At 47.6% G+C, this 19,091-nt stretch overlaps 1 protein-coding gene across 2 annotated transcripts in view; it reads left to right on the plus strand.

The window, feature by feature from the left end:
• NIM1K (NIM1 serine/threonine protein kinase) overlaps window positions 1-19,091 on the plus strand; it is a 29,493-nt gene that overhangs the window by 1,491 nt on the left and 8,911 nt on the right. For both annotated transcript variants that reach the window (XM_054987012.1, XM_054987013.1), the window contains exon 2: window positions 12,123-13,295. In XM_054987012.1, coding sequence (XP_054842987.1) covers window positions 13,007-13,295 — 289 coding nt within the window. In that variant the 5' untranslated portion in view covers window positions 12,123-13,006. The remainder of the gene's footprint in view (window positions 1-12,122; window positions 13,296-19,091) is intronic.

A 19,091-nucleotide genomic window follows, 5' to 3' on the forward strand; every position in this document is an offset into this window, starting at 1 on the left:
GCATCCCAGAATGTTGCCTTCAATTCAAATTTTTGTAAAATAATGTATAAACGCGCAGTCTCCCATTCTTTCTGTCCAAAGAAATGTACTCTTGGAAAGGCTGAGTTGAACTTCCCACAATTTTGATGGGAAAGGGAGGGGTGGGTGAAGTTATCCCCCTTGAAATATGATTTAGTGTATTTCATAGGGATAACAACAAAGGTAATTTGAAGAGATGGAAAGAACTCTGGCAGCAAGACAATTAAAATGTTTTTCATTTTACAGAGGCCCACATTGATATGCGCGTGCGTGCATACCCTCTTTCAAAGAGAAACCTCAATAGATTAAATAAAACAAAAGCTAGCAAGGTGATGAGGTAAAACTTGTGAGAGGCCCAAATGCTAATTTGGTTACAGCTGTCCTGCCTTCTCATGTAAAATAGCTCTGTCACATTTAAAAAGAGGTCACACAAGACTCCCTGCTTTTCTGGCTTGTGAGGGCTTTTGTTTTGTTTTTTTGAAAGCTTGTTTATAATTTTGACCCTTCAGTTTAGTACCCATTTTATGAAGTGGTATTGATTGTGGGCTATGCCGTACCCAGCATGTTGCAGCAATTAGAGTGTTGGGCTAGGATCTAAAAGACCCAAGTTCAAATCCCCGCTCTGCCATGATTCGCTATGTTTAAGGCTGATTTGGCCCCAAAGAGATGGCATCACTTTTGGTTTCAACCGGAAGTGACATCACCAGAGGGCCTCCAGAGTCCACGCGTGAGCCATTTCACCGTGTGCTTGGGGGTCTCAGCCTGCTTCCTCTCTCCTTTTGCCCCTCCACTGGCTAGGTGAGCTGGGCTGGGGGTGCAAAAGGTGGGGGCAGGGGATCCCTTACCCCACCAAGGGATTGGCATTCCTACCTGTCTCTGTAAGGATAAAGTGGAGCAAACCATATTCGAAGCTGCTTTAAATTTCCATTGAGGAAACAAGTGGGATATAAATATATAAAAATTCCTGAATATCAAGTCAGTTGATTTTTCAGGTTTCTTTTTGAAGATTTTATATGAGTTCATAATTAACCCAACAAAGGAAAGCCACTGCATTCATACTCAGAGTGTTTTAACTACATTTTACAGGGCTTGCAGGGCTGCCACTAAACCATGTTTAAGTCAATAAATGTGTGCCATGGCATCATTCGCGTTGTTTCTTGACCCTGCAAATGCAAACCAGTTAAGTGGCTGGAAAACACTGGACGCAGTGATGCTGTATCATGTGCCTTGTTCAACTCAACGTTATCTGAGAAATGTAGCAGCCATGTATGTCCCATAACGTTTAGTTAGTCTCTTGCTTCCATTTTAAGGACACAGGGATTAGCAAAAACAGTTGCTAATCAGCCATCAGCTTTCCCATATCTTAGAAGTGGATGGATAATTTGCTGAGCAAAATCTGGGTAACTGAACTAATAGTCCACTAATCCTGTCCCTTCCTCCAAACATCCTTCATGAATACCAATAGTGATCTCCTTCCTTCCTAAATTAAGGAAGCAGAGAGTGTTTCCTAAACTGTGTTCAGGGAAACCTGAGAGTTTCTCTTTGAGAAGATTATTAATGGCAGGTACATTTTCCTGAATGGTTCCAAACTTTCCCCTGCAGTATGTAATTGCAGGTTAGTGAGGTGGTAGAGATGTGAGGTGGTAGAATGGATTTCTCTCCTTTGGTGGAAGATCACATTTTGGAATGCTCACCTGTGTTTAAAACTCTTTGCGTATGGAAAGCTAGGGCAGCACACCATTTGCTATGTAAGCTTTTTGTTTGCAGAGAGCTCTCTCTCTCTCTCTCTTTCTTTCTCTTTTTAAAAAAAAGACTATTCAAAGCTGTAATCTATCATAAGCAATGGAGCAGAAACTCTACCTTTTTATTACCTCTTGCATGTGTGAGCTAGAGCAAAAATAGTTGGCACCTTGTGCCAGGATCAGATGGTTTCCATGTCAGAATTCTACAAAGCTTTTAAAAGATACATTTAAATGGCCCTAACCTGGTGGAACTCTGTCAAATGAGACCAGGGCCTGGCAGGATTTACTATCTTTTCGCCAGGCCTGTAAGACAGAGATGTACTGCCAGGCATATGGTTGAGGCTGAGCCGAGCCTCCACTGGCCGAATAGAGGAGATCGGGATCCACTGTCTAATCTCTTTATTAATGATGGTTTTAGGTGGTAGACTGACTGCCCCTGACTGGTCAACTACCGCTATTTTTGTATTCTTTTAAATATTTATATTGTATTGCTGTTTTGAACTGTTTTAAAATGTGCATTTTAATGTAACATTTTTATTGAAAGTAATCTGCCCTGAGTCTGCCTGTGTGGGGAGGGCGGAATAAAAACCAGAAATAAATAAGTAAAAATAAAAATAAACAAATTTCCTCTGACAACACTAACTAATGAAATCTCCCCTCTACAGCAAGTTTCAGCATCATGGAAGGAAGCTAAAATAAAATTTTAATACTAAAACAAGGTAAAGACCATACTCAAATAGGTTTATACAGACCAATCACTTCACTGAATAATGATTTAAAAATGTAGCCATCAATTATGAGTAAAAAGGAAATGTCACCTAATATTTAAAAGGGTGATTAATATAATAAAGCACATAACTTCAGTGATGAAGTGATGTTGCTTTTTCTGGACGCACAGAAGGCCTTTGACAGGGTGGAATGTAAGTCTAAATCAGGTTCATTGTGAGTTTGAATGTAGGATGTAGATTGAAAGTTTGGGTTTCTCATATATATGATGTCTCCTTAGCAAGACTCTCAGTAAATGGAAATATTTCAGAATTTATTTTATCTGCAGAGTTGCTCTTCAGGGTGGTCTTCTTTCACCTCTTTTGTTTTTTTCTGGCTATTGAGTCTTTTTGCTATTGCTATTCGGCAATATCCATGGAATGCAGTATGGATGTTAAGTGTCTACAATCTGTCTTTATACAGATGATGCATGTAGTACTGACTTTAACCACATAACAAATCTCAGTTACAGAAGTGATTAACCTGATACACATATTTGGTGTGATATCAGAGGATAAAGTAGGGATGTCAGGTTCCCAGTGGGGGTAGGGGACCTCCTGCCCGCAGCTCCTGTTTTCCACCACCACTCCAGTGGCCAGCGGGAGAAAAAAAACATCACTGCTGGTGAGGTGTTACATCGCTTCTGGGGAAAACTTGGAAGTGGTTTAACACAGCGCCCCCCCCCCACTCCATTTCCTGGCACATTTGTTTGAAAGGAACTTCTTACTGAGATATTCTTGCTAGTGTTCTGGAGTTGACCATAGCTCCTAATAAGTCGACATTCATAGGGAAACACGGGCTGCTGCTCTGTAATATAACAGATACTAATGTGTATACTGGCTTGTTTTTGAGACTAGCCCTGTGTGTGCTGATTGTTGCCCCCTAAGGTTGTCAACCTGTAGGTGGGAGCTGGAGATCTCCTGGAATTGCAACTGATCTCCAGACTACAGAGATCAGTTGCTCTGAAGAAAATGGCAGCTGTGGAGAGTGGACTCTTTGGCGTTACATCTCTGCTGAGGTCCCTCTCCACCCAACGCCCCCCACCCTCCAGGAATTTCTCAACCTGGCAACCCTTTGTCAGTCTATGTAAAATTTGGTACTGCTCAATGGTGTGTATGTGTTACATGCCGTCTAGTTGCCTCTGACTTATGGCAACCCTGTGAAGGAAAGACCTCCAAAATGTTCTATCATTAACAGACTTGCTCAGATCCTGCAAACTGGGGGACGTGGCTTCTTTTATTGAGTCAAGCCATCTCATTTTAGGTCTTCCTCTTTTCCTATTGCCTTCCACTTTTCCTAGCATTATGAACTTCTCCAGAGAATCTCGTCTTCTTATGATGTGACCAAAGTACGATAGCCTCAGTTTTGTCAATGATATGCTCAATGGTATGCAATTGTAATTTATGTGCATAGTGTGCTACTAAACCACTCTGGAATCAGCACAGAGAATGTCTTTGGCAGGAGAGGAAAAGTGGGTGTGCTTCATTAGAGTCTGGAATTCTGTAGGAGCCTATACTACTCATTTTCCCCATTATCACTCACTTTTTTAGATTGGTTCATTTACTTTATTTATACCCTGCCTTTCTCCCCAAAGCAGCTTACATTGCTCTCCTAGTCTGATACCCTGGTTTCTGTTCTGACACTCTAATGACCACACAGCACTGACGCTCAGCTGGCTAACATACAGAAATGTTGTCTTGACTTTTGAGCTACATAAACTTTCTGGGGGAACTGCGCTCCCCCCCCCTTGGAATTTCATCTTTGGCGTCAAAGTGCACGTTAAAAAAAACCCTGGCTGGTAAACTTAAAGCTTCGGAGCAAAATAGTAGAGTCCAGTAGCACCTTTAAGAATAACCAATTTTGGATTTGGTTTCATTTTCGCGGCCATGTCGGACGCTCCTCTTCGCAGGTCCAAGAGGAAACGTCTGAGCAGCCTGACCGGGCGGCTGATCTGCAAAGATTAGCCCCCAGGACTCCCAGGGAGGGAGTCAGGGTCCGGGACGCTGCGGGAAGAGCCCTCTGGCAAATCGAGGCAGGGGGTAAATTGCCCGTTTGTCCCCATGGAGGCCGGCAGACATGCGTGGCACCTTGCATGCTGCCGGGCCACGGAAAACAGCAAAGAACAGGACTAGGCGGAAGCCTGTAAGTAAGTGAATCCCTTCTGTTATTACAAGTGTATGCGAAGGAGTGGTGGGATCTGAAGTTAAGAAGACTCAGATTTCTTCCCCCTCACTGAGTTTCAGAAGGTTGGTGGTCCCCCCCCCCTAAAATGGCAGCGAAAAAGCAGAGTCCTGCTTTGGGCAAGTCAATTTCGGCTGCCCTGCAGGGAAAAGCGGAGTCGCTTGAGGAATTGGTGAAAAGGTCGGTCATCGAAGCCATAAAACCCTTTGTTGACAAGCTGAATGAAACAGATCAAAGGGTGGGTTTAATTGAGAGCGATGTGAAAGCCATTAAGGAAGCAGTGGGGGGGGCAGAGAAGTCTGCTTGGGAAAATGCGTCACTCATGAGAGCAACGAACAAGGAGCTAAAGCTGGTGGAAAACCAGCTGATCGGGCTGCAAGTGGAACGAACACAGACTGTTTTGCGTCTCCAGAATGTTAAAGAGGAGGAAAACGAGGATCTAAGGGAGCTTGCCTCGGAATTATTGGCGTCACCCGCAAGGGCAACTAAGGAAGAGGTAAAAAGCGCCATTTTGGAAGTCCGTCGGGCTTCCTCAAAATATGCAATGAAGCGGCAGCTGCCTCGCAAGATTTTTATTGAGTTTTCATCTAGGAAGGTCCGAGACACTATCCTATTTAACTCATATAATGCGGACTTGGATTTTCTGGGAAATAAAGTCAAGATACTGAAGGACGTTCCATTTCTAGTTCGGAAAAGAAGATTTAAGTACAAAAAGCTCGCAGCTCTCCTGAGGGAACGAGGGATAAAGTATAAATGGCTATTTCCGGAAGGAATTTGGTTTAATTATAAAGATCAAGCCTACAAGATAAACTCAGAGGATCAGCTAAGGGATTTTGTGGACAAAAATCAAGAATTCGGGCAAGATACCATGCAAAATGAAGAAGACTCGAAGCCTGAAGGGAGGGGGGAGGCAGTGAGCGCAGTGGCTGTAGCTGCTCAGAGAGAACTGTGTCCGAGGCCCAGGGGAGGGAAGAAGAAAATTTAATATGGGTTGTATTTTGTATTTTGCAAGGTCTACCACTCCATCATTATTTTATGAAGGTTTAAATTTTTAACTATGGCAGTATGAAGGGAAAACATTGTAGTGTAGTGTTTATTGTTTGTATGTAACCTCCCCCCCTTTTCCAGCCCTCCTTCCCCTTTTCTTTCTTCTTTCCCCTTTCCTAGTACTTTTGTAGTTTTTTTGTAGGTTTTTGTTTTAGATATTAAAAATAAAAAAAAATTCAAAAAAAAAGACTAACCAATTTTATTGTAGCATAAGCTTTTGAGAGCCACAACTCTCTCTTATGTTACAATCGTATCTGTTCCAATGCTCTCGATAGGGGCTCTCGAGATTTACAACAAGCATTTTGGGGGCTACAGTACCCACCAAAGGAGGTGAGGAAACAAATTGACAGGACCAGAAACAGCCTGCTCCGGGACAAGCCAAAAGGAACTAACAACAGAACACCACTGGTTGTCTCCTATAGTTCCCAGCTCACACCCATCCAATGTATCATCACTGATCTACAGCCCATCCTGGAAAATGATAACTCTCTCACAAGCCCTGGGTGGAAGACCTCTCCTTGCCTACAGACTGTTGCAATAAATCACTGTAGCCTAATTTGAATGGAAAGAGTAAGGAGTGCTTGCAGAGGGAAAGGGGGTTTGATACTTTGTATAGTGTCTGTTTATTAGTTGCTGTTGAACTGGCCCCTCCCTGCTGTGAATGAACATTTCTTTCTGTGTCAGTTAAAAAGGTCTGTTACTGTAACTGTCTCTCTCTTGTGTACAAGCCATGAATAAGTTTCTCTTATAGTTTGTTGTTTGATTAACTGCAAATAGTTATTAAATGAAGTTCAACATTATCTGCTCAAATGATTTTACTTCTCACTGGATTCAGCTGTTGACTCTGCTATATATATATATATATATATATAGAGAGAGAGAGAGAGAGAGAGAGAGAGAGAGAGAGAGAGAGAGAGAGCAGAGTCAACAGCTGAATCCAGTGAGAAGTAAAATCATTATTATATATATATATATATATATATATATATATATATATGAAGAAGGTGGTATATCCTGCACCTGGTGAGTGAAGGGATATTGCCCCATAATGAGGACTGCCTGGTATATTTAAATCTCTCTCCCTCACACAGACAGCCCCCCAGTCTTAAATGACTTCTCACTAACAACCATGAACCAGCTAGCAGAGTCACCAACACAGGTACCAGACCCTGCAACAAACCCAGATGCCAACTCTGCCCTCATATCTACCCATAAAATACGATTACAGAACCCAATGGTGTCAACTACACTATCTCTGGCTCTTACAGCTGCTCATCCTCCAACGTGATATATGCCCTCATGTGCCAACAATGTCCATCTGCTCTATACATTGAACAAACCAGCCAACCTCTGCGCAAAAGAATAAACGGGCACAAATCTGACATTAAAAATGGCAAATCCAGAAACCAGTGGGAGAACACTTCAATCTACCAGGATATTCCATCAAGGACTTAAAGGTCACTGTAGTTCAACAGAAACCTTTCAAAAACAAAATCCAACAGGAAGCTGCTGAATTGGAATTCATACATAAATTTGACTCAGTCAGACTTGGATTGAATAGAGACTATGAATGGTTATCTCATTACCAAAAGTAACTGCCTTCAGGCATTCCATTCAGATTCTGCCATGGACGGGAGGGGGTCACACCCAGCCTGGATTGTGCATTCCACCTCTTTCATGACTTCTTGTAACTTATTTACATTTACATGACCCTCACTCCCTGCACCCTCTCCCCCCTCCCCTCACCAGCTATATATCTCTGGCCAGTTTCTTCATACCCTCCATGCATCTGATGAAGAGAGCTGTGGCTCTTTAAAGCTTATGCTACAATAGACTAACACAGCTAACTCCTCTGGATCTATTAAAGCTTTGTAATGTCTCTAGAAGAAAACTTCTAAAATGTATTCTCAAGAGAAAGCTGACCCTCCAAATTCTGCTGGGAAGTTCACGCCTCCTCAAGAGGAAGCAAATACTCCTGATAAGTGACATTTCACTCTGATGAATGTACCCTACACATCTCATCTCCTCAAGGCTTGAGCTGAAGACAATCAAAGATGGGATTACTGCAGCAGGCTACTTCATGGCATTATACCCTGCTGAGATCCCTCCCCTTCCCAAACCCCACCCTCAACAGACTCCACCCCCAAAATCTCCAGGAATTTCCAAACCTGGAGCTGGTAACCCTATCAGAGCGCATGCACTTCCCACACACCACACAACCCCCCCCCCCTTCCCCTAGGTTGGGCTCCAGCCTCCAGGGGATCTGCCAGCCTTACAGTGAGCCCAAAACTTTGTTTTTTTGCTTCAATCTTGGCCAATTGGCCCCGCTGAAACACTGTGTGTTCCAGTGTGAACTGGAAGTGATGTCATTGGGCCTGTGGAGCCTATGTGCAGCATGCTCTGGCCTGCCTCTCCCTCCACCCTGCCAGCCTTGTGGGGTGGAGGCTGCGGGTGGGGGATCTGGTAGCCCTACTTGTACTGGGGCTCATGGACTTTTGCCCAGGGTCCCAGAATCAGTAAGACTCCCCCTTTCTCCACCTCTGAGGTTCTAAGTCATGAACGGACCAGTTTCTCCATCCTCTCTGTTTTTAATAATCCATCTCATGTTTTGTAGTAGTTTCAGGGCATTGAATTTGGAGTACTTCCAGCCCAGGTTTTACTCCTGTGTTGGGGTAGGCTGGCTAGAGAAAGAGCTATGTACTCTGTTAGGCCTTGTATTCCTTTATTTATTTATCCTTAAAAAGTTACTCTGTTTATTAAAAAGCCCCTCCGCATCTTCCTGGATAATTGCTGCATTGTACAATCCTCTTTGTTTTCTTCCCCTCTTCTGTTAAATGTTGGCAACTGCCCCCACCCTTCTGTGCCTCCTAGAGTCTTCTATCAGGTCACACAACTACTTTTCTGCATAGCCAGGGAGTCCTTTGAATATGCACAACCCCAACCTTGTCTGATGGTAACCTCATTTTATCCAGCCGTTATGTTTACTAGTCAGAGCAACACATTAATATCTTACTTTTAAGGTTTTATTGTTGAGACCTCAATAATGAAAGTACTGAAATAGACTTGATTGGACCGTTAGGTGCATGGGCAAAGTAAAAACGGAGAGACAAAAGCCTGACAGGAAGATGTCTGAGCTCAGCTGCAAAACAAAGGCTCACCCCACTTACAGCTTATTTCAGAGCCTGTATCAGATCTTCATCAGAACAGAAAACCTAGCTTTCGTCATGCATCCGTGTCTGAAATGTCGCTGGCTTGTCACTTTATATAGCTGCTGTTGTCGTAAAGCTGGTGCAAAATCCTTGGCGAGAATGAAAACATGTGTTTTGGTTATGTAACCGGGAAAAATGAATGCTCCAGTGCTCATGACATTAATTTATTACAATTGAATATGACACGTGCAAGGGGATTAACGTCAGCAGTGAAGCAGAAATACAAACATTGATCCAGAATAATGACTGTATTTGGACGGGGGCGGCGCTACCTCTTTCTTGTCTATATCCATCTGCTGCTATTGTCCTAAGCTGCACTGCTCTTAAGCTGGTTTTCTATTTATATCCTCTTGGCCACACATATAGAAAGCCCATGCTGAGTATCTGCTTTTGCTTCGTCAGAAGTCTTAGGACCCTTTTGTATTTTAATGATGCACCAAATGATGACTAGAAAAGTAGTAACAGTGGGATGTAGTTGAAATGATAGCACACATATCTGGATCAGAGGATTTAAAAGGTTTATTTACTTGATTTATACCTTGCCTTTCACCCCAATAGGGACCCAAAGCCGCTTTCGTCATTCTTCTTCCCTCCATTTTAGCCTCACAACAACCTGGCTGTGAGGTAGGTTAGGCTGAGTGTGTGTGACTGGCCCGAGGTCATCCAACCAAAGTGTCATCCTAGTACGGTGGAACTCTCTGTCTGAGGACACCCGGGCCTGTCAGAATCTTCTCTCATTTCGGCGGGCCTGTAAGACGGAGATGTTCCACCAGGCGTATGGTTGAGGCCGGCATGAGATCCTCACTGAGCCTCCCACCAGCCTCCCACTAAGTGCGGGGTTATACTGTGTCCACCGGCTGGCTGCCCAACATATGGGTACAGCACAGGGCTATGTAGTGCCCATTCATTTGCTGACCCACATGTGGGTTGCAGTACATTATCTGCCTGCTTCCCTCCCCCTGTATGCTGATGGGCAGGAATCTGGAATTGACCTCATCTCGGGACAGTTATCTGTTTGTTGATTTTATGATGAACTGTTGTTTTATGAATTATTTTAATATTTGTATTATATTTTTATAACTGCTGTACCTCGCCCTGAGCCCACTTGTGGCAAGGGTGAGTTAGAAATGTAATAAATAATAACAATAACAACAACAACAATAATAATGACAACAACCACCACCACTAGATAAAACTGTTGCTGTCTCAATAAACCTCAGAAAGCAACAGTGCTGGTGGACTCTTTTGAAGTGTTGGGGGAACTGGTGTGCATGTAAAGGTAATATGATTGACAATCCCAACAGCTTTCCATTGCTCCTATCCCTGTATCTTCTTGTTAATAAATGGATGTTAAGAGAATTGAACGGCACAACAGAGGTAGTAGCCGCTGTCCTGTCTGAAGGGTGTTGGGTTGACACGCTGACACATTTATAAGCCATTTAATTGTCCATGAGATTGCTTTATTTTTTAATCAATGTAACATGATTATGGCAGCTCATTCTTTTTAAAAATGATCTGTAATATTAGGTAGTAAATATTTAAAAGTTTTATCGGTTTAAACTACCTATGTACCACTACTGCACTACTCCTTAGTCTGCTTGACCCACGTCTGCCTTGCAGAGTTGTATTAAATGTTGTACATTGTATTTTTTTGTATTGTCAAATTTCCCTTTCTAGTGTAATAAGATGATAAAATTCAGTGCTGAATGTGTACCAGCTAAATGTGTGTTTTATTTTAATGAGGGACGAGACAACCACACAGAAAAGGTGGGGTTCAGGGATTATTTGAAGGATGGAGGTATGAAGGAGAATGAGATAGCATTATATAGGTGTTCTGGGCCATTTCCAGACGGCTTACCTGCCTCCGGAACGTCGCACCATGTTGCAGGGAAAACGCGAAATATTGCATTTTCTCGTGCGAGTTTTGCGCGACGTCACATGACGTTGCGCAAAACTCTCACGAGAAAATGCGATATTTCACGTTTTCCCCGCAACATGGAGCGACGTTCCGGAGGCAGGTAAGCCGTCTGGAAACGGCCCTGGATACATGTTTCAGGCAGATGAATATTAAAGCCATCAGACTGATTTTTACTGTTTATCTTCTGCTATTTTAAATTGTCTCATATTTATTTACATCTTTGGCCTTTATAGAGGATGGTTTGGTTTTGGTTAGGTTAGATCTGTCTTTATCATTATATTTTACTTTGCTTAAGCCACCTCAGATAGCAATTTTGGTTGAGAGCTAGAAAGGGTAGAAGTGTTTGAATTAAATGAAGTAATTTTAAGAAAGCAGATCTTTAGCTAACTGAAAGCAGTGGAGTTGGAGCACCAAAGATCCAGAATATATTGGAGAAACAAGGGTAGATGACATGGCCAGGCTACAGAGAGCAATTGGTAGGCAACAGATCCAGAGGAGTTAGCTGTATTAGTCTGTAGTTACAAAATTGGAAAAAGTCTAGTAGCACCTTTAAGACTAACCAACTTTATTGAGGCATAAGCTTTTGAGAACCACAGCTCCAGGGGTTTTTTTCTGGGAAAAGAGGTGGCGGAAGAGGTAAATGAGGAAGAAACACATGGGTTTCTTTGAAATGATATTATTTTCAAGCACTATTGTCGAGTATTTTCAAGAGGTGCCGGAACTTCGTTCCACCGCGTTCCCCCTGAAAAAAAGCCCTGCACAGCTCTCTTCCTCAGATCTGACGAAGAGAGCTGTGGTTCTCGAAGGCTTATACCTCAATAAAGTTGGTTAGTCTTAAAGATGCTACTGGACTTTTTACTATCTTGGTAAGCTAATATCAGAATGTAGATTCTGGGCTATTGAGGAAAGCTTCAGTGCAGCTGTTGGCATCAAAGAGATGCTTCAGGCCAACAAAATGACAATTGAATCGGTTACGTAAGGCGACAGCTGTGTCCTTGGTAAACGGGAAGAGAGCTGTCCTCCTTCAGGCCCTGTTTTTTTCAGCAGATGCTAGCTGAGTTACTGGTTCGAGACATTGCCAGTTCACAGTTTTTACAAATCTCTTTTGATGCCTAAGAACAGGAGAGATTAGACTGTTACAAAGTTCATTGATCAGACTTAGTTGCAGGCAAGTTGCAATTGCTACGCTTTCTAAAAGATTCAAAGGCTCTAACCAGCTTTTCTGCATCTTCCTCTTCTCAGGTGAGCATTGCAGCAGTCGGCAAAATATAGCGAAGGCTCAAGGCATTAAAGAAACCTCATCTGAACTGAGGAGGGTTAAAGAGGCATTGCGGGAAACTTGATCCTTCGCTGCCCTTCCATGTGACTTGCATGATACTGAAGATCAGATTTTTTTTTTCTTTTCGCCAACGGGCAGTTTATTTTCCTCCTAGCATCCTCCAGTGTCAGCTCTTTACGTCGTGCTAACAATGGTAGTGGAAAGGAGCTTGGGGAAGTTTTTTACAATTGGGCTTCAGATGCGTACTGAAGCATTTCCCAGCTGGAGCTAAAAATCCTTTCCTCTTGAAGAATGTAACAACAGAAATTTCAGTTTTTAGCTCCTGGACTGGGACCTGATTCGAGGGGAGAGGACCGTATCAACTCTTGCCTGATGAGGTCAGCTGTTCGAAAGGACTTTGAGAATCCTGGATGTTCTTCAAAGCAATTGCAAATTGAGTGTCTGTATGTGTGTGTATGTGATATCAGTTTGGGGTTTGGAAGCAGCCTGTGGAAACCTAAAAACGAAAGAACTGTCAAGATGAGCATCTCTACTTGTGCTCCACTGAGGCACACACTCCCTGCTTTTGTGATGTTGCATTTACGAAGCATTCATGAATGCTTTAGGCCATGACCCCTGAGTACTCAAAATGGCTAGTTGAAGGTGGATGTGAATGGCCTGTCTCAAATTTTTGTCTAGAAGCAACTAGCAATGTAGATACATCCTTAGTACTAAACTTTGATTTCTTGGACTTGCAACAACTTCTGCTCGGGCTGTCATGAATTCTGTTATCTCCAGATCAATATATCTGAGTAAATCCTCCAGAAGAGCTTGTTAACATCAACGGAGATGTGATTGCTCCTGGACTATGACCACAAGATATATTAATGGAAATACAGGGAAACACCGATATGTTAGATGGCACCGGGAAGACAGTGGAGAGGACTATATGAAAGGCGAGGTCTACGCCGAGGATGACCAGGGCCAGCAACGCCGGCTGACCCCTTTTGAGAAACTTACCCGGGATATGTCTCGGCATGAGAAGGTGGTGAAAGAATTAACTCTGGGGAAGAGGATTGGATTTTACCGTGTCAGAGGAGAAATAGGGACTGGGAATTTCTCTCAGGTGAAGCTTGGGATCCATTCTCTCACCAAAGGTAGGTTGCACAGTTTATGGCACACTAGGATTGCCAACTCCAGTTTGGGAAATTCCTGGAGGTTTGGGGGGTGGAGCCTGCAGAGAACGGTGTTTGGGGAGGGGAGGAACCTCAATGGGATATGATGTCATAGACTCCACTCTCCAAAATAGACATTTTCTCCAGGGGAACTGATCTCTTTAGTTTAGTTTAGTTCTGGAAGTTGACTTCCAGAAGTGATGTCATCATTCGCACTGGTGGGTGGGCATGCTCCAGTGCTTCCGAAGGGCCAATTTCTCAGTGCCTGCTGCCAGGTGTGATGACATCACATGAAGACAGATCAAGATGTTAGTCTGTCTGTAACAGTGGAAAAGAGCAAGAGTCCAGTAACACCTATAAGACAAACAAAATTAAAACTAACAAAATTAATGGTAGAGTATCACATGAGGCATTAATGTTGTTGCGCCCAGTGGGAGCACACCCACTGCGTGCTGGCCTGGGAGATTTTTTGCCTCCCGTTCCATTCCCTAGGCCTTTCCCCCCTGCTGGCCAGGTGAGTGGCTCAGTGAATAAACCACTCTGGGGTCCGCTTTACATGGGTGCCACTGCCTCTCCCATTCTGGTCAGGCTGAGTGTAAAGGGTTCAATCCATGCAGTGTTCCTTGATGTCATCTTTACTTACCACTGGAAAATGTTGGTCCTCCTATGAATCTAATACCTCCCACCATGGTGTTTTTTTTATTTTGTGGGAGAAGGAAAGGGAAACTGGTATGGATAAAGTCCTCCCCCCATATTTCTTTTTGTGTTCATACTTGTAGTAGGCCAAAGTCAGACATTTTGAGGGTGTGACCAATCAGAGTCCTCATAACATTTGGAGGGAGAAGGGAGGAGGAGGCTACCCCTGGGGCCTTCATGTCGCGGAGAGGGACGGCCTCCGGGTACCGTGTGGCATAGTCCATCAGGACCAGGAGGTAGCGTGCCCCGCGGGGGGTGCGGGGTAAAGGTCCTATGAAGTCCATGGCCACCCGGGAGAAGGGTTCCTCGATGACCGGCAGGGGAGCCAAGGGGGCCCTGGCGGGACGGCGGCCGACCAGCCGCTGGCACAGGGGGCAGGCTTGGCAATAGCGCTTGGCCTCCTTAACTAAGCCTGGCCAGAAGAAGTGGGCCTCGATCCGGGCGGTCGTGCCCCGGGATCCCTGGTGCCCGGCCCACGGGTGGTCGTGGGCGGCCTTCAAGACCTCCGGTCGGAAGGCGGTGGGGACTAGGAGTTGACGGATCTCTCTGCCTCTCTCCTTCACCAGGCGATACCAACGGCCCCCCTCCTGGATGACCCGCGGCCACCGGTTGGCTCGGCGGGGATCTAAGACTCGCCCGTTACTTACTGCGGTCGCCCGTCGCAAGCTCTCCAACGAGGGGTCTTCCGTCTGGGCAGTGGCAAACCGTGGCTCCCTATTCCATCCCTGGAGTAGCTGCATCGAGGCCCCTTCTGCCCCCTCTCCCTCGTCTGGTTCCGATGGGTCGCTCACCGACGCTCCGGCCAGTGTCTCATCGCCGTCCACCGGCTCCGGGGGAAGGGCGGTCCGCATGGCTAGCCGGAAGTGGGGGGCGTCCCTCCCCAAGAGGACGGGGTAGGGCAGGGCGTTCACTCGAGCCAAGTGCGTCTCAAGGGTTTGGCCACGGTAGGTCACGGGCACCTGGACCACTGGGCACTCCTCAACGTGGTGATGCACGCAGGCAATGGTGGCTTGGCGGACTACGGGCAGGTCGGGCGGCAGGAGATGGGTCCTGACCATAGACACCGAACTCCCGCTATCAAGCAAGGCGGTCAATCGCCTCCCGGCCAGTGACACCAAGATCAGCATGGGTGGCGGCCTAGAAGACCGGGCGGTGGTTGGCAGGGCGGTGTCCCAACCCAAGTCGCACTCCATAAGGGGGCACTCCCTCTTCCAGTGTCCGCGCTGCCCACAGGTGAAGCAGGGCCCCTTGTCGCTGGGGTCCCGGCTTGCTCCGGCCGGCTTGGTAGGTGGGGTGGTGGGCGGAGGGAAGGTCCACCGAGGTCCCTGGGGAGGCCCGGCGGCTGGCCGACCGGCGTTGAGCGGGGTGGGTGGGCGAGGCCCGGACCGGGCCCGGCCACCCCTCCTGCCGGGACCTTGGCCCCCTTCGCCACCCAGACGAGCTTCTGCCTTCGGGGGGTCTCGAGCCTCCACGGCCATCATGTTTTCCCAGAGGGTGGTGGCCTCCTTCAGGGTGCCGGGCTTATTGTAGGCCACCCAGTTTCTGGCTCGGGCGGGAATCACCTGCAGCAGCTGCTCGAGGACCACCTGGTCCACAATCCTCCGCCCCTCGTCTGTGGTGGGCCTTAGCCATCGGTACGCCGTATCTTGGAGGGCGGTTACCAGCGTGCGGGGGCGGTCTGACTTTTGGAAGGTGATGGCCCGAAACCTCTGGCGGTAGGTTTCCGGCGTTATCTCATAGCGGTCAAGGACCGCCTCTTTGAGTTTGACGTAGTCGGCACTCTCGGCCTTGGGGAGGGCCTTCAGGGCGGCTTGGGCCTCTCCGGTCAAGTAAGGGCCAATGATGAAGGCCCACTGGGCCTGCGGCCAGCCTGCCGCCTCCGCCGTGCGTTCAAAGGCCTCCAAAAAGGCATCTACGTCGTCTTCTGGCCCTAACTTGGCCAGGTGAAAGGGCGGGCGGGGGTTGGCGCCTCCCCCGCCCCCGCCGGCACCGGCCCCTGCCTGGGCCAGGGTCTGTTGGAGTCCCCGGATCAGGGCCGCCTGAGCGTCTTGCTGCTGGCGGGCGAGAGCGGCCTGGGCATCCAGCTGCTGCTGGGCCACCTCCTTCAGCAGCTGGCCCTGATGCTCCGTGAGCCACTGCCCGAACTGGGTGAGATCCATGGCAGGGCTGGCCGGGGGTGTCTCTCCGCTCGGCTTCTGCAGCACTGCCGGGCGTATAAGGGTACGGGAGCTGCTCCAGCCTGCGGGGGTGGGTAGGTGCGGAAGCGGGTGCCTCACGGGTCCGCCGGTGCCTGCATTCTCCACCAGTTTGTGAGGCCCCGCCCCGCCCCCAACCGCGCCCTCCTCGTGCTCCGCCGTCCCTTCCTTTGCCTCCAGGGGGAGGGGTGAGTTCCCTCTGCCTCAGACTGGGCTGGGACCGTGGCTGCTCCAGCAGCCTCTGTCTCCAGCTAGCTGTCTCCGAGAACTTCTCCTTCCCTCTCTCTGTGCCACCTCTCAGTCAGCTACTCCTCCTCGGCGTCATCGGGGCCTCCCCCTTTATAGCGGCTCTCCTCCCCGCCTCTGGACCCGTCACCAATCCCTGTGCGTGCCACCTCCACCCTCTGCTCTCCCTCGGTTTCCCCCCCCTTCCCTTTGGTCACCGTGCCCGTCCATCATCCTCCCTCCTCACTTCTTCCTTGTCCCGCCAGCTGTCTCCTCTTCCCCGTTGATGGCTCGCCGGTGCTGGCCCTGCACCAATCCCTGCCCGTGGCTCACACCGGCGAGCCCTCCCAGGAGCCGTCCAGCCAGTCAGGGGATGGCGTGGCTGGCTCTCCGTCCCGCCCCCTCGCCCCACTGCCGGCCAGGCCCACTCCTGCGCCTCCGACCCGGACGGTGCGGGCGGCCGCCTCGGCGTTTCCTGGGCCGCAGCCCTTCCCCTCGTCGGAGCGGCTTCCCTCGGCGCGGCGGCCGTCCATGCCGGCCCGTGCAGCTCTGCTGACAGGGGCGGCGGCGCGGGTGAGCGCTTCCTTGTTTCGGCCCGGCTCGCCGTGCGCCCCGTCCATGCTCCCCGCAGGTAGGGGGTCCCCGAGGGGTGTTGGGGGTGTGTGGGGGGTGCGCGGGATTGGGGAGGGGAGTTCCGTGGGTGGGGAGGGGAGCTTCGCAGGTGGGGGGGGAGCTCCGCGGGCAGCAGGGAGGCCGGCGTGCGCGCCCAGTCCGGGGCAGGAGGAGCCTGCTCCGGACAGCTCCAGCCAACCTCACCATACCTCCCCTCTCCTGGCTTTAGGGTTGCCAGGTCCCTATTTATTTTTTATTTTTATTTACTTTGGATTTCTATTCCGCCCTCCCCACGAAGGGCTCAGGGCAGATTACAGCAGTTTAAAAACATATTAGAATTCATTTCTACAATTAAAACCATAAATACATTTAAAAGAGAATTCACTCATGACATATACACTAATTACGATCAGATGGCGGCCAATTGATAGGCAGCAAGCACGGCTCAACAAGATAAGGTGGTGGACAGCCCTCGTAGGGAGGGATTCAGATTTTATATTCGTCTCCATTTTTTTTATACCCTCCCAGCAGGAGGTGGAGAACCCAGCACTTTCCTTGTGCCTCTGATGTGTCTCTATTCACACGTGCCCACTCCCAGCATTTGCATGATGATGTCACTTCCAGGAAGTGATGTCATCTTGCTGGCCAAGGACATGCTTCTGCACTTTGCAACAGGGCTAATTCTGGCCCATTTGGGGCCAAAATTGGCCCCCGCGAAGCACGAGAGCATGCCCGTGGCCAGCGTGATGACGTCCCTTCAGGAAGAGATGTTGTTGCTCCCTGCTGGGAGCGCGCCCAGTGCATGCTTTCCCGAGTTGCGTGCCTGGTGGTAGGCATTCTCTGGGGGAGGGGACAAACCCCTAGGAGATTGTCCACCACCGGTAGGCATCTGGGAAGCCTGCCCACCAGCTAGGTGAGAGGTGTCAAGTGGTGGCATCTGGAGGCAACCCTAGTTATTAACAATTTATTAGCATGATCTTTCATTGCATGAAAACTTGGGATTCAGAGGAACTAGCAGATTGCGGTAATAGACGGTCATAATATTATTTCGCTATTGGGGGATTGGGGGATTTACTAGAGCAGCACCAGAAAGAGGGGTTGGGGTTACTTCTCCGCCCCTCTCCCCACATTCCACCCCCAAAAGCTCCTGGGGGTTGCCAGTGGAGGGCTGGCAACCCTCGTTGGAAGCCAAGGTGTAGAAAAACTTCCATGCAGATGCGACAATAGATTGTTAGAACCAGAATTCTTCAGTTGCAATCCAGAAACGGGTTCTAACCCAAAAAAGCTTTCAGTGGAATAAAATTGTATTAGTCTTTAAGGTACCATAAGACTAAGGCTGCCAACTCTGGATTTTGAAATCCCCAGAAATTTTGGGGTGGAGCCTAAGAGTTTGGGGTGGGAAAGACATCAGCAGGGTACAGTGCCACAGACACCCTTCAAAACAGCCATTTTCTCCAGGGGCATAGTCAGATCAGTTGGGGTTCTGGTATATCTCCAGGCCCTGCCTGGAGGATGGCAGCCCTAAGACTCCTGTGGTGTTTTGTTTTTGTTCTTTGGTTTTTTTTGCTGTGGCAGGCTTACATAGCTACACTTCTGGAATTAGATCCCATAGTCACGATAAGATCTTGTGATTATTAAATTTTTATTATTACTATGGAGGAGGTGGGGAAGAGAAATTTTTGTGGTGTTAGAGAAAGTTGTGAAAATGCTTCTAAGTATGAGAAGGCTGAGCTTTGTAGGTCCCAGTTTCATTGAAAATAATATAAATAATTTCATGACTCCAGTCTTTAGTCCTGAAGCAGCTCTGATGTAAATGCAATTAATAAAACCACCAGGGCTTAATCTGGAGAGCTTGTTGCTCCGATCTGGTTTCTCAAGGGGTTTCACATAACTCATTCTCTAACCTGCATAATTTAAAAAACGGAATCCTGTATCCAGTTCATCTCCGACCTTCTCTCTTTACTGTACCTGCAAGCTTAGGAGTAAATGCCACTGAACACATTCTGGGATTCACTTCTGAGTAAGCTCCATTGCTTATAGGTAGAGCTGG

This window comes from Eublepharis macularius, chromosome 8, assembly GCF_028583425.1.
Source record: "Eublepharis macularius isolate TG4126 chromosome 8, MPM_Emac_v1.0, whole genome shotgun sequence".
Lineage (NCBI taxonomy): Eukaryota > Metazoa > Chordata > Lepidosauria > Squamata > Eublepharidae > Eublepharis > Eublepharis macularius.